The following is a 23900-nucleotide window of genomic DNA, read 5'->3' as shown; positions in this document are numbered from 1 at the left end:
TGAGGAAAATATGTAATAAAAATATTAAACATCTAAAAAAAAAGGTAGAAAATATAAGCAGCTATTCTTTTTGCAACATTAAATAGCATTATCATTAATTATATATGTAATAAATCTAATATTTTCATGATTCTCAAATAAACTTTAGAAAAATAATTTGTGATAACATTCTGAAATGAAAATTTTATAACTAATTCTTCTTGAAAATGCCTTAAAACAAGAATATATATATGTATATATATCTCCAACAGTCTATAAACAGGTTTCCACAACAGGTTCCCACTGAGGTGCAAAGGAGTAAGAAATACAGACTATAAATCATTCGTGGAATTAAAAGTACTTGTGCCCATTTTATTTGTACTTTCACACACAGTTAACTTTTGTAGTAAAGGCATAATCTGCCATTCTTGACTTTTTGTAAACACACACACACACACACACACACACACACAGCTAGTACAGCAATGAACCGGAAAATACACAAATCCAAGGAATCGGCCAGTTAGTCCACACAGCAGCAAAAGCAGAATGTTCTCTGCCAGCTTCTTGCTCTTACATCCTGTGCATCCCACTTTCCGAATGCCAGCAAACCCTGTCATCTGAAGATACTTAAAGTAATAAAACTTGAAGCTGGGCAAATGATGCCATTATAGGCACTTCGCCATGGTGGCACTCACCTGACATTTACTGAAATTGGTGATTTCCCTGCCTTACCTACAGTCAGTTATTTCCGTGAAAGCTGATTTCCATCAATCATTCCAGTTTGCTGCTGCACTGTGAGAACAACCACAGAGAAGCCAGCTCCTCGCCATGGGCTAAATGTGAGACCGGAGGGGCCACTCTCCACATCTCCGTGAAGCTGTATATAGTATCCCCTTTCATTTCCAGCGTGTGGATGATAAATGTTATATTCATGCTTACTACTGACAAATCAAGCCAGAATAAAAGTCCTAAATTGGTGTATTCCCCAGCACCATCGTGGGGCCACAGGAATGGTGAAGGGGGTGGGGGGTGCACGGCGGTCTCCCCAACTACAGTAAGATTATTGATCTTGTGCAATGACTGGCTACCTAAAAGACAAAAGATAATTGATAATATCCTCATTTTCTAGGAAGTAATAAATTATCAGTTCAGGGCAGTTGAACAAGGTAGGTCAAGTCAGCTGAGGCCAAATGTGGATTTCAGTTCTGATCATGTGCATCGGGGCAGCTTGGACAATTTTCTCAACGTCTCTAAGCTTGGAATTGCGCGTAGATGAAAAAGAGAAAACAGTGTTTATGTCATGAGATGGAATGAGTATTCAACCAAACACTTCAAAGCAGGTTTCAACAGTGAGTGCCAAGCACATGGCACATACAACAAATGTCAGGGACCAGGACTCAACAATAGGAGGGTCACCGTTAATGGGGAACTTGATTAATGGAACTTGTCACTATCTAGGTTTGGAACAAAGGAAGAAGGGGCACATAGCTTCAGGTCTTTCTCTCGACGACAGAGTAGAATAAATTCATGGGTAATAAGCTGGCACTAAAGTCGTAAGTGTGTAAATATGTGTAACTTAAAATCGCAAAGTGATCAAGTCTTCCTATTTTCACCCATTCGGGAATTTTTTTTTCTCAGAGCATACCACAAGCAGGCACCATGCCATCCAATTAATACTGAAACACATACTTCAAATCATTCTTTCAAGAGCTGAGCCACTGAGAAGGAATTCCCTATTTTTTTTGTGTTGATTTTACTCAAATAGAAAGATTCATTTTCATATGGGGAAGTTTAGTAGCAAGGAATTTGGGGGGAGGGAATTAAGTGCCTTAAAGATGAGGACCAGGAGCAAACTGGTAGAAATGACAGGGTATCTTCTTCTACAGATCAGTTTGATACCAAGTATGCTTTGGATGATCAAAATGTATTAAAACCTTTTGTGACATGCTGCTGATAATATTAAATTCTGAGGTACTGTACAAAACTTGGGGGTGGAAAGATATTAGTGGAGCAAGCACAAATGCCGGATCTCAACTTCCCATACCAAGAAATATAACCACTAAAATCCTGTATAATTAGAGCCAATTTGTTACCTTACTAAAGAAAAGGTAAAAATTAGGTTTATGTGTGACATACACAGTGGCCATGGGACTTTAAGGGCAATAGAAACAAAAACCCACCAGAGAATGTGTGTGGTGTACCTGTACCACACTTGAAGGGTTTAACACAACCTGCTTTTCCATATTTTATTTGCAATCTTAATTGTCATAATTAAAACTAGTTTCCTAAAAATAGGCATAAGTGATTCTTAAAAATATAAGCTTCACACTCCTCCAAATACATTGTATGACACCTGTAACACTTTCCCTGTTGTACCCAGAACTAAAAGTCAGAATCCAGGAAGGAGATCAACCACACAAAAAAACATGGATTTGAGCTGCTACTACCTACCCCACTGATAATGAGAATTTCCTCTAAGCCTGAACATGCTGAGTAAGCAGCATGGGAGGAGCATCAGAGACGGATTCTGGGCTGATTCAAGACAATGGAAGGCAAATGGTGACCAGGGGAAGCATAGTTCTAAGAAATGGCAAAAATGAGCTGCATAAGGTTTGGCCTGACCTGAGACATCAGTGTGAGTCTTTTGTGTTTAAGGGGAAAGACGGAGAAGCACCATGAAAAATGGAGGGATGGACGAGGCTAAGGTAGGGAAACCTAGACCATAGCCTTACAGCTGGTGGAGGCGAGGTGGGAGAGGCCCTGAGGATTAATGAAAGATTAGGAGAGTCAGAGGAACAAACAGCCAGCCAAATAAGGAAGAAAAGAGCATAAACAATTTTAGGTTTGAGCCCGAAGGACTAAGTAGCTAGGGGAAAACAGATGGCAGAAGGAAATATATTTTAACGTAAAACAAATTTAAGATTATCTGGAAAGTTTATGGCATCATTAAATCTAATTATTACACTGGAAAACCCCATCTATTGAAAAGATTAACAGAATTTCCCAGGTGTCCACTTTATAAACTCAGGATAGTTTTCCTGCTTCAGCCTTTGTTTCTTTTACATTCAATTTACAATTGGTCCTCAGACAATCCACTCTTCAATTCCATGAAGCTAGTTAATAGAAGCATTCCATTTTCATCTAACAGTGATAGAATAAATTTTCCAGAAGTACTCCAGAGAGACTCTGAAGGGCCAAAAATGAACTTAAATATTTGACAACTTTTTCTACTCCAAGTTACTGAGATAACTTATCTTTCTTAGAATAATAAATAGCACAGATGCCTGTTAACATTTCAGAGTATTACATAAGTATTTCAGATCATTTTACCTCTCGGTAGCATATTTTTCTCATGAAAACTATTTCAACTTAAATAGAGGTGGCAAAGAGAATAGATGAATCCTCATAAGAAAAGTTACTTCTTTGGATTTTGTATGTATCCAGTCACAGTTACACTGTTTTAAATCCTTGGGTTAAAAATGTTTAGGCTACTTACCCTGCCAGCATCAAGATGAGCTTGTCAAACTAAGCATGAGTTAAGGGTAAACAAATGTGTAGCTAATAAAACTAAAGGGGGAAAAAAGGTAACATCTACCACCAAGAGGTACATTCTAGTTCAGTAAAAATCCACACGTGCAGTTAACATGTCTTATTAGAAAATACTGAATTTTGTTTCATCAACAGACAACAGTAAGCAGCTACCATAACTACCTCCTATGTATTATTTTTGCTAATAAACATTGGTAAACATTAGTCAAATAAGATGCTATGTAATTTTCCCCACCAGAAATCTTACACTTTTCATAACTAACACAAAAGGCATACATTTCTATAGTTTCCATTTTTAAACCAGTGGACTCTTTTAACCCAACCTCTAATCCCTGAATCACCAAGAACCATGTTTTTTTGTTTTGTTTTTTGTAACTACCATCCCAAGTTGGTCTCTCTTTGTAGCCCTGTTTTCCCCGAGGCAGTGTGTCACAAAAGCCAGCAGCACAAGGGACATTTAATCCAACCATCCAAGGCACATTTTATTTCATTTAAAGCCATTGACAAGTTTCCATGTCCATTAAAATGCTGAAGTGATTTGGTTCTACTGAGGTCATAAAGTATCTCAGATACGGTTTTAAAGTTAAGTCTAAGGCATTCGCAGCAACATAAAAATAGTGCACTAGTACTCCTATATGTTAGCCAAAGGAATTATTATTGTAAAACACTAATAATGCATTTTTACACACTTAGCCAGGTATGGTACCAGGAAAGAGATGGCACGTAAAGGCACCCAGAAACCATGAGCCACAAAGGCATGCAGGTAGCGAGCGGTGTTGTACTGTGACCACGTGGATCTGCCCTCTGGACACTATTGAAGTCCAAACCCCAATGGCAAAGAACAAGGAAAATGTCCTACTTAAGGCTGGGAAGCTCTTCGGCTTGGGAGAGAAAGAGCAGAAATGAGTGCAATGAAGATGAGAAGCTCTGGCAATGTAGTGGCCATGGCACAAGCATTTGAACTCCCTTACTTTGCACCATTATTTATATAGCACAAGTTTATCTTAGTGTCTAGACTGCAGTGTAGCCACCGATATTGAAAGCATACTTTCCATTTCCTAGAGAAATCACACTCAACACTGGATACACTTCACATGAAAACTGTGATAAATACTTCTATAGGTAAGATGTCTGGTGGAGGCAAACACTTTAAAGACAACTGGCAAACGCTTCCTCTTTAATAAATTCTTTGGTAATAAACAGATCTTCAGCGATATTTATTTGTGGATTATTAAGTGATTTTGCTGGTGTCAACCCTGTACCCCTGATCGCCCACAGAGGGGAGTTTATTATCTAGGTTACAGCTCACAGAACACAGCTGAAACAATTGACCTTGCTTTAATGAAAAGCAATTACAAAATAAAAGTACATCTTTAGGTAGGAGATGGACTATATTGTTCATAAAGCTACTTCTGTGCACGTTGAGGGCATCTTTGTCTTTTAAAAATCTAAAATAAGGAAGCTGAAGTACAAACTCCAACGCTGTCCTTCTTCCCAGGGCGCGGTGCTCTTTCTGTGTTCACTGATCTGCAGAGTCCTGAGTTCAACAAAGCAGAAGGAACACGTTACGGCCATGCCGCCATATAATAGCTTACCATCACTTTAGCAAAGCAGAGAAGGCCTGGCAAGGGAGCTTGCCAGATAGGGACAAAGCAAGTTCAAACAACGATGAGTTGAGACAATTACTAATCAGTTAGGGAAGTTTGCTATGGTGGATGAATTCATCGCATCAATTATATGGACATATATGGAAATAAAACAGAAAACTACAGAATTTAAAAATCACATGAAACTTTTGAAAGAAACTATATAAAGACCATGAAATAAAGCTGTGTATGATGGTACAGGCATGTAATCCCAGTACTCAAGAGGCTGAGACAGAATTATTATTAACACCTATTCTCTGGTAGAAAAGGATACCATTATTTTTTTAAAGGTTGATTTATTTATTTTATGCATTTGAGTACACTGTAGCTGTCTTCAGACACACCAAAAAAAAAAAAAAAATAAGGGGGTATCAGATCCCATTACAGATGGTTGTGAGCCATCATGTGGTTGCTGAGAACTGAATCCAGGACATCTGGAAGAGCAGTTAGTGCTCTTAACTGCTAAGCCATCTCTCCAGCCCCCGGATACCATTATTTTTGTAAAACTCTATATTTTTCCTAAAACTGTATAAACAAGTATATTCAAGGACAAGTGAACTGGGTCTTTTATGAATCTGAAAAAAAGAGTAAGGTTGGGGCTGGTGAGATAGCTCAGCAGGTAAGAGCACTGACTGCTCAGTCGTGGCTCACAACCATCCATAATGAGATCTGATGCCCTCCTCTGGTTGTGTCTAAAGACAGCTACAGTGTACTTACATATAATAGATAAATAAATCTCTAAATATAAAAAGAGTAAGTTTTAATATATTAAAAATAATCTTTTTACTACCATTTAGAAGTAACTTACAGTTTTTCTGTACCGGGGGACATTGTTTTCTATGCCATTGCTATCATCTGATTTCCTGTGTCAAAAACAAAAAGAAAATACCAGATGTTCACGATGTATAAAATTAAGTCAGTGTAGTATGCACATCATAGCTGAATGGAAACTCTAAAATGTCAGTGTAGACCGAATTCATTCTTCCTTACATTGTTCTACCTAGGAACGATGATTTTTTCCATATGCCATTGCTTAGGGAGGAACTACAGACCACAGGCATGGTAACAAAGACTTGCAAGAGTAGGGCCATGGGCATGTACGTAACAGTAACTCTCACATTGTTCTGAAGTAAGCACGATAACTAAGTCAGGAGCTTTGGAAGTTTGTATGAGGCAGATGTCATAATTTGATGGCTACTGCATTAAATTGGAAGCTACACGTGGCCTCTTGCATCAGAACAAAACTATAACAAGTATGTGCTTTAGATTCTTAAGCATGTCTGAATGAGAAAGTCACCAAACACAGTGAATAGCAGTGGGGATATTATGGACAGGCCTGTGGGGCTCATGGTTACTATTAACCAGTAAAGTCAGCCACCCAACCATGTACGTCACAATTGGAGTATAGATGTCCTGGATGGTCAGACAATGAATCAAATAAATGAGTTACTCTTCTTAAGAGAAGTCATTGGTTTTGATATTATATTTTTATCTTTAAATCATTTTAACAAGAAAGTAAAAGGGACAATGCATACCAAAACACATAGTGTATGTAAAATATCTCAGACATATAACATATGAAAATGTTTTCTGTGAAAAAAAAAATAGTTCCTAACTAAATTCTAGAGTATCTAAAATGAATCTCAGCAAGGGTTGATATAATTGAGCTTAAAGTACCCTTGTTAATGTATACCTAAATGACATTTTCAGTGATGGACCCAACATAATAAAGGAGGGAACACATGATGTGTCTTATTCCAGTTTAAAGTGAAAGGCAGTTTTTTATATTATAGATCGAGTCATGTTGACATTGCTTCTTAAGATGTCGGAGAGAAGCAGTAGGTGGGGTAAATTGTGGAAATAAAAATTAAATTACATGGAACTGGAAGTTCACTGTCAGCATAACAAAGGATGTAGTCCCAGGACCTACTAACTACATAGGAGTGGTCTGAGACACAGGGCATGAGAGGAGTTAGGCAGACAGACAGACATTACAGGGCACAACTACCCTTACTTATAGGAATGGTTGTCACACTTTGACTTTAAGAAATCAGAAAGATGGGCTGGAGAGAGGGCTCAGTGGTTAAGAGTGCTGACTGCTCTTCCAGAGGTCCTGAGTTCAATTCCCAGCAACCACATGGTGGCTCACAATCATCCATAACGAGATCGGATGCCCTCTTCTGGTGTGTCTGAAGACAGCTACAGTGTACCCATATATATAAAATACATAAATCACAAAAAAAAAAAAGAAATCAAAAAGATTTAAGAATTAAAGTTCAACTTAAAATTTTGAAAGCATATATCTTATTGGTTCATTTTACCTCCTATGAATAAACTGAGTCAAAATGCCTCTTTGAGTACATCAAATACTCTACAAGTATGTAAAGAACAGGAGCCTAGCATGGCTGTCCTCTGAGAGGCTCCACCCAGCAGCTGACTCAGACAGATGCAGACATCCACAGCCAAACAGTGGATGGTACTTGAGGACTCTTATCGAAGAAGAATAAGAATCATGTGCCCCGAATAATTCTTGCTCTTTAATAGGCTGACAGGTCATGCCCAGCCTCTGGGATTAGATTGGTAACAGTTGGACAGGCCTCCCCTTTCATGGGCACCTCTCAGCTGTCTTAGTCTGATCTATTAACCCTTGGTTCACAGCCACTGGCTGGCTTGCAGATTGTAGCCCCTGCCTTGGGCACCTTTATTCTCTGGTTTGGAAGAGCAGAAGTGTTCCACCATCCCCCAACCAAAGCAGATTCCCTGGCCATTTTATTCCCAGCTAACCTCAGGTTCTACTCTTGAGAGAGCAGTAAAAGAACAAAACCCGAATCCTCTCCAATGTGATTCTCACAGAACTCTAAGCCAGCGATTTTCAGTGCAGAACCTGAACACCAAGAACACCCAGATGCCTGGCCCCAACCTGAGTGGCTCTGATCTGGGAGATTTGATTGGGCCTGCGCATTGGGATTCCATTGGCCTGAGCATTGTACTCTTTTTTTTTTCCCTTCTATTTTTCTTTGTATGGATACATTGTAATATTTTTCCCTTCTATTTTTTCTTTGTATGGATACATTGTAATGTTTTTCCATTCTATTTTTCTTCCTATGGATACACTGTAATCTTTTTTCCCTTCTATTTTTCTTACAATGGATACATTGTACTCTTTTTCCCTTCTATTTTTCTTTGTATGAATACACTGCAGTCTTTTTCCCTTCTATTTTTCTTCATACACTGGATACACTGTACTCTTTTTTTCTCTTCTATTTTTTCTTCCTGTAGATGCTTTGCCTGCATACATGTGTGTTCCACTTGTAAGTTTGTGCCTCCAGAAGGCAAAGAGAGGATCAAATCCTCTGGACCTGTTGTTATAGACGGTTGTGGGTTGCTATGTGGGTGCTACATTAAACGCATGTCATCTGCAAGAGCATCAAATGCTCTTAACCACTCTGCCATCTCTCTAGCCTCAAGAATATTAGTCTTAAGAATGTTTTCATCAGTGATCAAATACAACCAAGGTAAAGAATCACTTAAAAATTAATACTCATTTCTGGTTATTGTGTACAAAAGTCTGTCCTAACCATTATACTTATAACTTAATTCAACGAATGTACATAGAGTAGTCGCGTTATGAAAATGTTTGTATAAACAAAACAAGAAGTACAGACCAGTAAGTGATGGAGGGGTAGACTGTGTACCAAACTTCAGCATCACACAGACATATATAGGAAACTGCATGCACATCAGCATCTTCTTTTGTCTTCTTGTTTCTAACTACAAACATTTTACTTAATTTCATATTTATCTGCATTTTGTAAAAGTGAAAAAAATAAAAAAATAATAATACTCACAGCTGTTCAATTTGTTCAAATTCTTTCCCAGCATCTGTATGACAACAAACAGAAAAGATATGGCAATTAAGGACATGGTGCTACTTTTACATGTTCAGTTCGACCTGCCCCTAACAACACTATTCAATGGAAGGGGCAGACATGCCACCTTCAGTAGCTATGCCTCCCTCTGCTCCCTCTTAACAGGATGCCAGACTTTACCTGAATCTCTATATCAAGAGCTGTTTGGCAACCTGAGATTATTTTTTTTCCAAAACTGTGATGCCACTGAAGTCTGTTTGGCTTATTGTTAAAGAATTATTTATTATCTTATGTATATGTGATACTGTGGCTATCTTCAGATATATTAGTAGATCCATTACAGATGGTTGTGAGCCACCATGTTGTTGTTGGGAATTGAACTCTGGACCTATGGAAGAGCAGTCAGTGCTCTTAATCGCTGAGACATATCTCCAGCCTGCCACTGCTTTTTTTTTTTTAACTGTATAAAAATCAGAAAATAAATACAGAATAAACGTCAATTTTATCAAGGATATCTCATCCCAACAGATATGGGTTGTAAACAACACTAATGCAGCTTTAACTTTTATAAGAATCTCAAAGAGTTGATATAAAACAGTTTTGAAATGGAGATAGATATAGCTTAGTCATAAAACACTTGGCACAGAACAAGGCCAGATCAATTCCCAGAACCCACATTAAAAGCCAGGAGTGGTAATGCACATTTGTAATGAATGCCAGGGCAGGGACAGGGAAACAAGACGAGACCTGGAGCTGAGTGGCTCACCACTCCAGCCTAATGGGTGAATATCAGGACAGTGAAAGACCATATATATGTCAAAATGAAGTAGACAGCGTTCCTAAGGAAGACACTCAAATCTGTGCTCTGACCTCTAAATATACGCGCGCGCGCGCACACGCACACACACACAATCCCTCTTACACAAATGATTAAAATAAATTATTTAAGTTTAAAAAAATCCTCTTTAATACCACTTATATTAATCCATCATGGTTTTTTGGCTTGCTGTTGTTTGTTTCTGTTTTTGTCTAAATCCCATGTTAACACACATTCCCTAACTGGCCCTTTGTGGCACCAAGAGAAGAAAGATAATTTCAACTGACATTCCTCAAGAAGATGAAACAGTCCAGGCTCACAGAGCATCACCACAATTGTTACAAACCTAAATAATGGTCCAAATATGAAAAATGGCGACAAACCAGTTTTAGTTATTTTGTGTGACTGCATGCATGTATTTGTGTGTGTGCACATCGGCACGTGTGAGTGCAGGTGTGCAGGAGCAGTGCCTGGGTATGAAGGTCACAGTCTGACCTCAGGTGTCTGTTCGGCCTTGACATCCACCCTGACAGGATCTTCTTGCTCTCTTCTACTCTGGATGTCAGGCTGGTTAGCCTAAACTTCTAGACATCTCCTGCCTTTACCTCTCTCCTTTACACAGGAGCGCTGAGATCACAGAGGCTTGCAGCACAAGCTCTGCAGACTTCAATTCAAATTTCTACACTTGTTTAATCACTGCTTTCACCCAGCCAGCCTTCCAGCCCTTCCCCAGAGCTTATAAGTGACTACACTGTGCAAAGCCATATTACACATCATAGTTAAGTTGATCACGAAATAGAAAAAGTAAGAAATCTCACCTGGGTCATTCTTTTTCTTGTGTGTGTACACTTCACAAAGCAGAATGATGGCCACCAAGAGGATGACTTCGGCAAGTATGGCCAGAAATGGCTTGAGGGGCACCAGGAAGCTCAGCACAACCAGCTCATTCTGTTCCTCACTCTCCCCTAACGGGAAGGTGGCACGACACCAGTAGGACCCTCCATCTTCCTCCAAAAGATGCTTAATCTTGAGCCTTGTTTCATTGGCATGGGAACCATTGATAATGTACTTTTCATTCACGTGAGCGTCAATGGGAACCTGAGGCAAGGAGGAGACATTAAAACCCTTACATAATGCAAAGAGATGCACATCCCATGTGATCTAATTCTGAGCAAGGCTGAAAGAAAGAGCCAAGAAAACCACTTACCAGAAAGGGGCATATTAAAATTTATGAGGCATTATATAAAACAGACCTTTAAAGTCCTAGCAGGGTTCTGGTATTCCAGCAGCAAGCAAGAAGAAAAATTTTTATTCAGCTGTGAGAATGTAGCCCTGAATGTCTAAACCTACAGGTAGCCGTCTAGGCCATCATTAGCAACTATTAGGTGAGAATTCAAGGCAGAAAATCATGCCCAGTCATCTTGGGTTTTCATTCTCATGTATGACTATCTGTCCACAAAGACAGACACAAACCATACACCTCTAGTCATTTCTCTGAAGATATAACAGTAACCTGACAACACTCATTCCCTACATTTATGGCCAGTAGCAGCTCCAGTGACCAGTGCTCTGTGATGTCTTAGATCCCAATTCCCCCTTTTCGTATCCCAGTTTCTTTTTCTCCCAGGCTGACTGGCTTCTGAGATCTGCTGGGCTTTCCTCACAAACTCATACCTAAAAGCTGTGATACTTAATCTATTTAAATTAATTTTATTTCGCAGGACTTTCGATGCCTTCACTACTCTCTCACTTGCCCGAGATGTTCAATTAAGCGCTAATCTGCATATAAATGTTCTCAGAAGTTATCCAATGGACGAATTCTCTGCAAATGCATTTGGGAAGAGGGAAAAAAGACTGTTGCCCATCTCTAGGGAGACAGGCAGCATGGCCCATAATATTCATGACAAAAACTACCATATGAATCAGAGACAATAAATCAAAGGGCTGAAGTTTAAGAAAGTTCAGAGCTAATTCTGACAATAGATGATGACTTTCATCTTGAAATGGTACTTGACCCAAAATGTTGACCTGTGTGACCCCTTCGCTGACCCCGTCTCACAGCCGATTATGACCAGGCTCAATGCCAAATTCAAAGGATGATTCATACAGAAAAGCACAAGGATGAGAGAAGAGCATTCTATGACATGAATATAAGTTGACTTAGGCTCCAGCTTGTCTGCTATCACATCTGCATGGATTTATTAGGCTATCTCTTCCAAACACCTCAGCCGATATTTGTTTTTACAATTTATGCGTCAGAAACATTTCCAGCTACCCTGTCCTAATCAGCAATAATACAAAAGGCAGAGGACGCATTGTTTAAGCTGCCTCTAGGCATTTTCTTGAAGCACTAAAGCATTACTATCACAGAGCGTCCAGTTCGTTTCAGGAGGAATTTAACACCTCATTAAAAGATTTGTTGCTTCATGTGCTCCCCATAGAGTTACAGATTTTTTTCCTCAATAGGATTTTAATTTGAATACTCAGTAGCACCAAGGCACGATAAGAGCGCCCCCAGAGTAACATGACCCAAGTTTCAAACTCTTTGTGGCAACCTGGGAGAGGACAGGAAGCCAATGATAATTTACTCATTGGACATTCTTACTGTTTTCTTCCTATCAGCTCTATGAAGTCAATTGTCTTGGATATATAGAGCCTTAAGATGCAGCATTCCACTCCTTTCCAATGTCTACAGTGCCCCCAAAGGCCAATGACCCAAGAGAAACTAAGACCTAAGCTTAAGTGACCAAATTGCCCTTCTTTTTTTTTTTTTTTTCCAAATGGTGATAGTACATTGCATCCTATGTCAGATATTTCAGGAGACAAGCTGCAAAAAGAACCCGGAATTTTGTTTTCTGTTTCTCTAGTAATTGGCAAAAAGTGAGGCTTTTTTATTAAACTTACTTCTAACCTAGTCAACTAGGTAAGAATATTTTGGTTTTGCTTTGTTATAGAGTCTGAGATACCATCAAACTTTATCCATGGCTTGAAAACACAACGACCCTCCTGCTTCACCTTCTCACGGATCTGGGACTACACATAAATAGCCCTACACCAGGCAAGGATTCTCTCCTTTTTTTATTTTTAATTTTGTTTTGTAGCAGGGCCTTGCTATTGAGCTTTGGCTAGTTTGGTTTTAAATGGTTCCATTTCTTTGGTCTAAGTTAAATACAGAGCAAGCCTCCTGTCTCCATTTCCATAGTACTGGGATTATATGCACAAACCATCATGCCTATTCTGAAAATAAATTTTAATTTTCTTTCAAAGAATTTTCTTTCAAAGAATAAATTGCAAAGCCTTAAAAAAAAAACAGTTGAGTATGAGCTAATAGAACACTAAGAGTGTCTTCACACATATGGGAATATCCTGAGAATGCCCAAGGACAACTCCATTTATCACTGTGGTTACTTGGTAATTACCAGTTAGAACAGAAATGTTAGTTTTCCTAGGAATTTTAAGTCAGCTATAATCTAACTTATGAACTAAAAGATTTTTTGTTTGGTTTTCTTCAAAACAGAGGAAAAAAAGATCATTTGTGTTTACATATGTGTGTACCTGTCTGTAAGGGTGTGAACATGTTTTTATGTGTGGATTACATGAAGGCCTCCGAAACTGTCATCCAGTGCCTTCGAAACGTCAATCCACTTGGTTTTTTGAGAGAGTCTCTCATTGAATCTGGAGTTCCCACTCGACTGGGAGGCCAGCAAGCCTCTGGGATCATCCTGTCTCGCATCCCCAAAGCTTGGATTACAAGTGTGTCTCACTCTCTACATGGGTACAGGGCATCCAAGCTCTAGTTCTGGTGCTTAAAGGGCAAGCACATTCACCAAGGGATCTGTCTCCCTAGCCCCAGGAAATACAGTCTTACCTGTGCAGTTTCATTACCCATGTACCAAGTCCAATTTAAAGGAAGACAATCTTGACATGAACACTTCAGCACAGTAGAATCCCCCACGTAAGCGATCAACGGCTTTTTTTTCCCATGAGCTTTGGGTACTAAGATAAAAATCAGGAAGATGTATATTATGGAAACTGTGTAAGCAAAACAAATGTACTCAATTTATGGACATTTTTCCCACATCGTTTCTGACTAATGGATTGTTCTCTTTATGCAATTTTAATTGTACATAAAATGAAACCAATTTGTAGTCTTTAGGAGGCATAGGCAGTAGTGGCTAATAGTAGCAGATGGATGACTTCAATAGAATCATCTGCGGGTGTACAACTGGAAGGAAAGCCTCCAGTGATTAGAACTCTAACCATTCCATGTTTGCAACAAATTATTAAATGCTTGAGACAAATAAAAAGGAGCTGTTCTTTCCTCCCACAGACTGAGATACTGCAACAGTCTCTTCAGAGCTTTAACCCTTAAGTGCATGAACAAAAAGGCAACATTTCCAGGCTAGAAAATAGCCTCAATTGATGCAGATTTGTAAAGAGCCACCAGAGGGAGAGAAAGTGGTACCACAAAGGGGCAAAGGAAAGTCAAGTGGCAGAAGGATGAGGCGCAATGTGGAAGGCATGCCCAGTGTGCACAAATCTCTACACTGGACGCCAGCACTGTCGGGAGGAAAATTAAAGCACAGCAAACAAGAGACTTAGAAACATAGTTACCACATGATTTCAAAACAACATACTAGCCAGGCGTGGTGGCGCACGCCTTTAATCCCAGCACTCGGGAGGCAGAGGCAGGCGGATTTCTGAGTTCGAGGCCAGCCTGGTCTACAAAGTGAGTGCCAGGACAGCCAGGGCTACACAGAGAAACCCTGTCTCAAAAAACAAAACAAACAAACAAACAAACAAAACAACATACTAACGCTAATTATGGTAAATCTCTTAGACAAGAAAGTCTGAAGTATATACAATTAGTAACAATGCCAAGGAACCCGAAGTCAGAAAAATTAAAATTTAAATATCTGCTCTAATAATGCAATGATGAAGAAAAGATTTAGATCCAGGAAAGAAATATTTGACATACATGACAGCCTTGATATACATATGGGTAGAGCATTTTATGCCTGCTATGTTCATATAAAGGGCTAGACAAGGGTTCAACAAGTGGAAAGTGCTCGGTCCATGATAACTGTCACAACGTTCCAATTTTTATTGGATTATGTCCTGATACAGCTCCCTTAATCACGCTTTCCTATAATTAATGGCTGTGCCCTTTATATGTAGTGCCATTAGCAACCTTCGTAAAATAATTATTCTCCTTTGTGGTTTTTAGGTCAGCTAGCCTTTTTGGAGCAGAGGAGAAATGAGTTCTACAGGGGAAAGTGAGGGAGGACTGAACTTCATATGTTCATACACCTTAAGAACTCTGTAGCTATCTGAAATCACTCACGAAGGCTCAAGAGAGTTTCTGTACGATTCACCCAGACCGCCTGGAAAGGGAGATGCCGAAGAGAGATGAATAAATAGGAGAGGAGAGAAAGGAGAAGAGGGAAGAACCATTAGCTCCAGACCCTGAGGAGACCCCTAGTCCATCCAAATACCATACAGGAGACAACTCTTCCTAGAAACCATGAGACAGACTCTTCTACAGTCCAGGCCACACAGCCAAGCACTGGTTAAGATTAGACACGTGCGTTGCGGTTCGGTTCAGCAGGAGTTTTAATGATTTAAACCAGGATGCCCAGCTAGGTCCTTACCAATAACTACAAACATAGCTGGTTTGAAAGATCAGAACAACCTTCTTTCTAGACCTATGTAGTATGTGAAACAGAAGGGATACTTGAATCCTAAGAGTAAAAAGGAAATACCTTCCTTACAACATATAGTTTTTAATGAGAAAATACAGAGAAATAGCAGACAGTAACTTGATAAAAAAAAAAAAAAACAAGAACTAAATAAGAAAGCAATTTTAATCTAAATGGATTTAGGTGGAAAGGAATAAGGGGAAAGGCATCTCTCAGATAGGTGTGCAGCCTTCAAAACAGGCTCCTCCTATATGCTTAGTCCCGCATCCTTTGTCTACTGCAATCACCTCAGAACTCGTTTATAAATCCAGATGGCTCCGACATGGAGGAAACCAACCATTATGAGGAAACTGGAAGCAACTCCCAGATCCAAGGGGAAGAGCAGACCATCTGTCTTGATACTAATATAACAAGTATATTTTAAGTTACTGAGGAGAAGAAAATGACTAAATGTCAAAACGGTAAAGGCTCAACTAAGCAGAATCCCAGAACATTTTATTCTGCTTTGTTTTTTTCTTATGGCAAGATCAACTTCTTCACTAAAAACTGGTGGTGGGAGCTGCCTAAGGCTGGACAATGGTCTATGGGCCGAGGTCTCTGTAAGACTCTACATCAATTCCTTTCTTTCATTCAACACTCCCGAGAGTGCCCTAGAGAACAGAACTGACAATACTTGCTGGTATGGTAGTACACTGACTGGCTGATCTGTTTTCTAGAACTGGAAATTTAGAGAAATAAATAACACCATCGCTATCTACTCTGTTCCCCCTACTCAGATGAACTCACGCCTTCTTCTCTGAGTCATCAACAATAGGCAGAGTTCAGGTTGTAGAAAACAGATTAGTCTACTTTGATTCAAGTTAATAAGTCCTAATTGCCCACACTGTCAAGTCTTCCCAACATTCGCTATAATACAGGCAAGGCTTGTATTCCTGGCTAGCCAACAATCACATGACTTGGCTCCTTTTTATGCACATTTCCCAATCTGTGGTTTTGCCGTGAGGAGGGGAGACTGTAAAGCGGGGGACTAAGCTACAATCAGAAATCCTGACAAAGCACCCTCATGCTCCCAGCTGCACACACACCACCACCTTACCGGACTTCTTCACGAAGCATGTAGCATTACGTACAGCTCTATTATGGTAGCACCATGTTTGAGGGCTGATGGGTTACCCTAGGGCATAGAGGGCTCCCCAATATTTTAGAAGAGGTACCAATTAGAGACCTATGGATCAGGACTTGCCTCACCATTTTCTGAAGCTATGAGGTCCCCTCCAAACCTGAAAGGGAATTGAGCTACAGTTCTCAAGGCCCATGTGGAGAGCAGAAAGGGGAGGTTCTTTTAGAACCCTGGTTCATGGACTTCTTGTGCCAGGCTCAGCTCATGGTTAGGTTAACAGTGTCCTGAAGGGCAAATTCAGAAGCCCAGCATTGGTCAGGGTCAGTGTTTGCTCTCCTGGGCTCTTTCTCTTTTAGATACTCTATTTTCTAAACCTGGCACATGTTTCAGTTAGGGTTTCTTATTGAGGTGTTTAAACACCATGACCAAAAGCAACTTGGGGAAGGCAGGGTTTATTTCAGCTTACAACTCTCATCATGGAGGTCATACTCCATCACCAAGAGAAATCAGGACAAGAACTCAGAGCAGGATAAGAAGCTAAAGGAAGGAACTGTTGCCAAGGCCATGGAAGAGTGCTGCTTACTGACTACCTCCCCATGGCTTTCTCAGCCTGCTTTCTACAGCACCCAGGACCAACAACCCAGGGTTAACACCACCTACAGTGAAGAGGGCCCTTCCACATCAACCAACAATCAAGAAAATGCACAACAGGCCTGCCCACAAACCAATCTGGTTGGGTTGGGGGGACTTTCTCATTTGAGGTATTCTCTTTCAAAATGATTCTAACTTCTGGTAAACGGACGCAAAACTAGTCAGCACGCCATGCTTCCTTCTCAAAATTAGGCCATGCTTTAGCAGGAAATTATGTGTTGAAATATGAGCAAAAGATTGACAAGTTTTGACAGAGATTGAGGGAATAGGATGTTGAGGTTTGGTCTTAATGCTAAGTGTGGGCCCCCAAGACCTGGCTGTTCCAGAGATGAGTCTGCACACATATACCTTGGCCCCCAAATTACTTGTGATTGGTAAATAAAGATGCCAGCAGCCAGTAGCTGGGCAGAAGAGATGTAGGTGGGGTTGAGGTTTCCCAGGCTTGGGGATCAGAGAGGAACCATGAGGAGAAGAAGGTGCAGAAGAAAGAGAAGCTGCCATGGGTTAAGAGTAAAGAAACTGTGGCCCCAGGGGCTGGACAATTAAGAGTTAAGAGCACCCCAGATGAAACATAGTAAGTAATAATTCAGGGTTATCAACAGGAAAGTAGATTCTAACAGCATGGAGGGTAGGCAGCTGCCCAGCTTTTGTACTGTTTAAGGCTTGGTGTAAACATAAAGGCTATGTGTTTTTAATCTGGGAACTAAATTTTCCAACACGGGTAGAAACCCTGGGTTGGGATTACTTTCTACAACAGGAGAAACTGTTTTTTCAGTAAGGCTTTGTGAAGGAGATGCTCAGGACACATAACTGGCAGCGAGGAGGGCTAGTCAAGACAACCGGGCAATCTGTAAGAGCTGGATAAGAAGCCATGACTGTGACCTTACACTGGCCCATCTGAATGCTGGGAAAAGGCTACAGCCCAAGTCAGTGACATCGGGTGACAACTCAGAAACAGAGAGCAGTTCAGTGTTGAAAACAAAATCCTTTTTCTCTTACTCTCTTTTGTGTCTCAACTGTCAATCAAACAGAAATTTAGAACTTAGCTGAACAACATACGTTTTCTAAAACTGCCCGGCTTCCCACCATCTCTGCTTGGCTCAGTGTGACTATCAATAGCTGTATAGAATTGAATTTTATACACACACACACACACACACACACACACACACACACACANATATATATATATATATATATATATGAAATGAGTTAGGAACTCACTGGGTAGTTCTGGCTGGCCTAGATTTCACTAGATAAACTGGACTGGCTTGAAGATATCTACATGCCTCTGCCTCCAGAGTGCTGAGATTAAAGGCATAAAGCTACCACTTCGGAGCTAGGAGGTTTTTTATCTGTACTGAGGATCAGTTTGTTCTGGGCTACTCCTCATGTCTAAACACACGAATTGATACAAGGGCAGGGCGATAGTATTCTAGTGCACCTTCTTAGTATTTTGAAATTTTGAGTAAAGTGGGACACATGGGGGGTGGGGAGGTCTCAGGACCGGATGGTGAAATTTCTAACTCAAAGTAGCATCTGGAAATCTTGGATTGAATCTACTTAGTCAAAGTCATAGCTGTCCAAAAGTTACAAAAATAAAGCTTTGTGCTTGTACCTTCACAGGCTAGAACACTGGCCCAAAGTCATGCTCATTTCAAGGGCAACTAGACATTATCATTGGAACCAAAGGCAGCTAAGGCAACTATGGGTGACAGTCAGGCTATTAGGAAAATTCTCAGGGAAGGCAGATGACTGAACCAGGGCCAGGCTCAATACATGCTATATTACCAAAATCTCATCATTAAATTTTTGCATTATCTGCTATGAGTATTTGTCTTCGCTTTCTGAAACAGGGTTTCTCTGTGTATATCTGTCTGTCTTAGAACTCACTCTGTAGACAAGGTTGGTCTTGAACTCAGAGATCCCACCTGCCTCTGGCTGCTGAGTGCTGGGGTTAAAGGTGTGCACTATCACTGCCTACCTTGTCATGAGATTTTTTTATGTTAATACATTTTACAGAAGTTTTTTTTTTCTCTTTTCTTCTTTCTTTCGCTCATACTACTTGACAGACCACTAAGAAACACCCATGCCAGCCTTTGTGGGTGGCACACAATTCTCAACATCTTAGCAGCTCTCCTGCCCTCCTGCTCGGACTGGCATCATAGGCACACAGGGTCACAGAAGATATTTTTTTTCCACACTCATCAGTACCATGTCACAGTAACACATCAGCTCCCCTCAGGACAGAAGCGGTATAAATTGTCCCAAGGTCTTATGTTCATGAGCTGGGCTTGACTCAAGCAGTTTTACAGCAAAAGTAAAATAAAATGGCAAAGAGAAAGAATAGTCTCACTCAACTTATGAGAGAGTGTGAAACTAGCTTTTTATCCATATTAACTTGTAGATAAAGACCATTCTCCCTCAGGAAAACCATAAGCAAGCCATGTAGACAATATTTACAAAAATGAACACAGTTACATAAGCCCAACAGACTTAATGAAATAACAACTATGAAATAAATTGTGTAATAGATGCCTTTAAAGTCTCCTCAAATAAAATTATTTCTCAAAGGAATTACCAATTATAAATTGATTTAAATTCCAGAGAACTGTTATTTTTAGCAAGGACTCTCCAGAAGAACCCAGGTTATTAATTTCATAAGTATCTGCAGGATATAGTGCATACTTACAAGTGACATTAATGTTAAGTGGGCATTAATGAGTTGAATTAAACTGCTTCAAGCAAATGTTTAAAGTAACAGGTTTTTGAAGCCCTAAGAGATAGGATTAAAACGTGGAATGGAGGTAAGCGTGGTGGTGCATGCCTGTCATCACTTGGGATGCTAAAGCAGGAAGATCAAATGGGAAACATCATTCTTGGGTTACAACATAACAAACTTGAGAGCAGTCTGGGCTTTATGAGACCTTGTCTCAAAAAGATAGATAGATAGACAGACAGACAGACAGACAGACAGGCAAACATCCTATGGCTGGGAAGTTAGAGGCCCTGGAGGGAACCTGTAATTGCCATACTAAACACACATGTTCTTGAACTGCCTTCTAAGTATCTACATCTAAATATGTACATTATCAATGCTGCTCTCAGCCTTTTCTTTTTTTTTTTTAAGATTTATTTATTTTATGTGAGTACACTGTTACTTTCTTCAGACACACCAGAAGAGGGCATCAGATCCAATTACAGATGGTTGTGAGCCATCACGTGGTTGCTGGGAATTGAACTGGGAACCTCTTGAAGAGCAGGCCGTGCTCTTAACCACTGAGCTATCTTTCCAGCCCAAAGTTTCTTTTTTAAAAGGCAAAGAATCTCATCACTGGCCAAAGGCCAAAAATAAGTGACCATGGTGTTACCAGCACTATATTATTTCTCTATCAGCTCCTCCATGGCTCTAGGAATACCCCCTATGGAAGGAGAATGGAAAGAATGTAAAAGCCAGAGAATGGGAAGGAATGCTATAACCTGCTACCTTCTAGCCATGACGATTGGTTCTCATAAAAATCACATAACTTCTGGGTTCCGCAGCAGACATGCTCAAGACTGGGCCCATCAACATGTCATCGGGGATGCGATACATAGATGATTATAGTGTACATTCACAGCATTATACTCTAGGGTCTTGGTTTTTATTGTTGTTTTTGTTTGTCTTTTTATTGCTGTTTTTGTTTGTTTGCTTTGTTGTTGTTCTCCCTTGCTAGGCTCCTTCTATCACCCCTCAAATTGTTTCTTCTGCTCTCATACTGTAAATATTCCACCCCCCTCTTGTTTTGCCCCATTTCTTCGGCTAGACCTCAGTTGGAGACAAAATTCAACGCTGTGATAAGAACCATAAAGGAACTACGAATACAGGGCAGATGCCTCAGCATGATAAAAACAATATATACAGGAAGCCTTTGTTATTCCAGAGCCTCTCATGATCCTAAATGGGAAAACTCAAAAGCATTCCACTAGAAATCAGGAATGAGACAAGGGTGACCACTCTCATTCGACAGTGAACTGGAAACCCTATCTAGAAAAACAAGAGAAAGAAATGAAGGAAATACAAGTTGAGCAGGGGCAGGGAGGAGACTTAAAAGACCCTGTACACTCCATTTAGTTCTGATCAATACCTTGAACAAAAGAGCAGACACAAAGATCAATAGAGAAAATGAGTAGCTTTTCATAGACCGATATCAAATCAACAAAACAATCTCACTCGCAATGACCTTAAACAACCAAGCAAAAACTAGAAGTAACCAAAGGTGGTAGAGGGCCTTTACACTGGAAACACAAAACCAAAAACAAACAAACAAACAAAAAACAACGGGAAGACACTGAGGGAGGAAACTGAAGAAAATCCTAGGCAATGAGAGACATCTGCGTGCTCATGGACCAGCAGAGTAGCTTCCTGACGGTGATGGTTTATATATGCTCGGCCCAGGGAGTGGCACTATCAGAAGGGGTGGCCCTGTTGAAGTAGGTGTGGCCCTGTTGAAGTAGGTGTGGCACTGTGGGTGTGGGCTTTAAGAACCTCAATCCTACCTGCCTGGAAACCAATATTCTGCTAGCAGCCCTCAGATGAAGATGTAGACCTCTCAGCTCCTCCTGTACCATGTCTGCCTGGACGCTGCCATGTTCCTGCCTTGATGATAATGGACTGAACCTCTGAACCTGTAAGCCAGTCCCAGTTAAATGTTGTCCTTTATGAGACTTGCCTTGGTCATGGTGTCGGTACACAGCAGTAAAACCCGAACTAGGACAATGACCAAAATAGTCTACAGACTCAACACAATCCTTACCATATTTTCAATGCCACTCTTCACAAAACTGGAAAAGACAACCTTAAAATACATAGTGGAAGAACCTATGGGTTTTGGGCATTGTTCATTGGAAGGAAAAAAGGGAAGGGGGAGGGGGAGGGAACAGGAAGGAAAAGAAAGGAAGAATGGATGAAAGAAATGAAAAAAGGAAGAGGAGGAGGAAAATATACCGTGACTATTGCTGCATAAGTTAAGTTGGACAACAGAGGCAAGAAGCTAAATAAAAAGCACACAGTGGAAGCCAAGTATGATGTTACTTTCTGTAACTAGAAAGACCACAAGGATATATTATAATTTCCAAGTTGAAATAATTAAAAGAATATGCAAGAAGTCTTGAGTGTGAGTACGTAGGGGACTTGGTGAGGGACATGGGAGTAGATGGTCACAGTGAGGAAGCGGACCATTCCGCTACAGATGAGCCCTGAGCACAGCATCCTTATGTTGTCAGAAGCTACTCAGACTCCAGAAGTGTCAGATCACTGGTAAATGAGTCTGACACAAAGGGCAAGCAATCACTATGCCAACAGACGCCATTCACCAAACACCTGCAAACGGTCGGTCACTAATCTACCACAAAATGTTGGAATTTTCATGAAAGCGGTTATCTAACTCAAATAATTAGTCTTTATTATGACACTGCGACCTTCTAATGTTTTGTTTAATGATGAGGCACATATTCTAATTGTTGGTTCCAATGAAGAAGAGTGGGATGTGTCATAGCTAGGTATCTATAAAAATTGTAAAAAGGAAGAAAATGCTACTGAATGCCATTTCAGTCACCAATGAACCAACATGGAGGAGGTGGAGGTGGAAGAGGAGGAGGAGGCGGAGGAGGAGGAGGCGGAGGAGGAGGAGGCGGAGGAGGAGGAGGAGGAGGAACAGCAGCAGCAGCAGCAGCAACATTCCCATCACCAGTGGAAGGGTGAATGGAGAAGAGATGAAAGAAAAGGAATCAAGAACTTCCATGAAAACTTTTACTTAACAGACTTTGATTCATTCTCCAAACCATGGGCCCTGACACAGAAAGGATTCTACTCAAGAGATGGGAACATTCACCCCAAATTATCTGCTCATCAGCAAATCTGCACTATCAAAACCAAAGCCAAAAGTGAGCAAACCACCAAGGGCATGCTTCCGACCAAAGACCTTCTCAACAAGAGCGCATTTTGTGAGTGGCTGGTAGGACAAGTTCAGTAAACAGACGGCATCAATAGCAATGTACTCAATGGGAGTGTCTTCTTTACTAACCAAACAATATATGAAGGTCCAAAAGGTTTATTAAATGTGATAAAATGTTTGGATGACTATAAAGTGTGGTTTAGACCATTGTTATAAAGGTCAACTAATGTTTAAAAACAAATTTAATTTGCAGAATAAAAAGCTACAAGTTAAATATAATAAACTATAAAATTAAAAAGGTTCTCTTTGGTTGGTTGTTTTGGTTTTTCAATACAGGGTTTCTCTGTTTAGCCCTGGCAGTCGAGAAACGAGCCCTGTAGACCAGGCTGGTCTCAAACTGAAGATCCACCTGCCTTGGCCTCCCGAGTGCTGGGATTAAAGGCGTGCACCACCACTGCCTGGTTATTAGAAAGACTTTTAAATTAAATTTAGCAGTGCCTAAGTGTGCTGTGTTTAAAACTCCACTAGCACATCCGCCTCTCCATTGCCAGTCCAGCCAATTTACCCACGGAAAGTGTGCCTTTTATGTTCCACTTGCCTACCAACACAGTGCCGTGACCTCCTGAGTATG

General features: G+C 40.3%; 1 protein-coding gene across 2 annotated transcripts in view; it reads right to left on the bottom strand.

The window, feature by feature from the left end:
- Positions 1-3987: 3987 nt before the first annotated feature.
- The window catches only part of Emb (embigin), a 47501-nt gene continuing 27588 nt past the window's right edge, over positions 3988-23900 (bottom strand). Inside the window, exons 5-9 of one of the 2 annotated variants that reach the window (XM_021180514.2) lie at positions 13732-13859; positions 10682-10961; positions 9026-9059; positions 5986-6040; positions 3988-5068 (exon numbers count right to left, since the gene is read on the bottom strand). In XM_021180514.2, the coding sequence (XP_021036173.1) occupies positions 5051-5068; positions 5986-6040; positions 9026-9059; positions 10682-10961; positions 13732-13859 (515 nt within the window). In that variant the 3' untranslated portion in view covers positions 3988-5050. The remainder of the gene's footprint in view (positions 5069-5985; positions 6041-9025; positions 9060-10681; positions 10962-13731; positions 13860-23900) is intronic. The other variant, XM_029484976.1, reaches the window with a different exon arrangement.

This window comes from Mus caroli, chromosome 13, assembly GCF_900094665.2.
Source record: "Mus caroli chromosome 13, CAROLI_EIJ_v1.1, whole genome shotgun sequence".
NCBI classification, from domain to species: domain Eukaryota; kingdom Metazoa; phylum Chordata; class Mammalia; order Rodentia; family Muridae; genus Mus; species Mus caroli.
The sequence above is the reverse complement of the archived record's forward strand: the minus strand, read 5'-3'. Positions and strand labels throughout refer to the sequence as shown.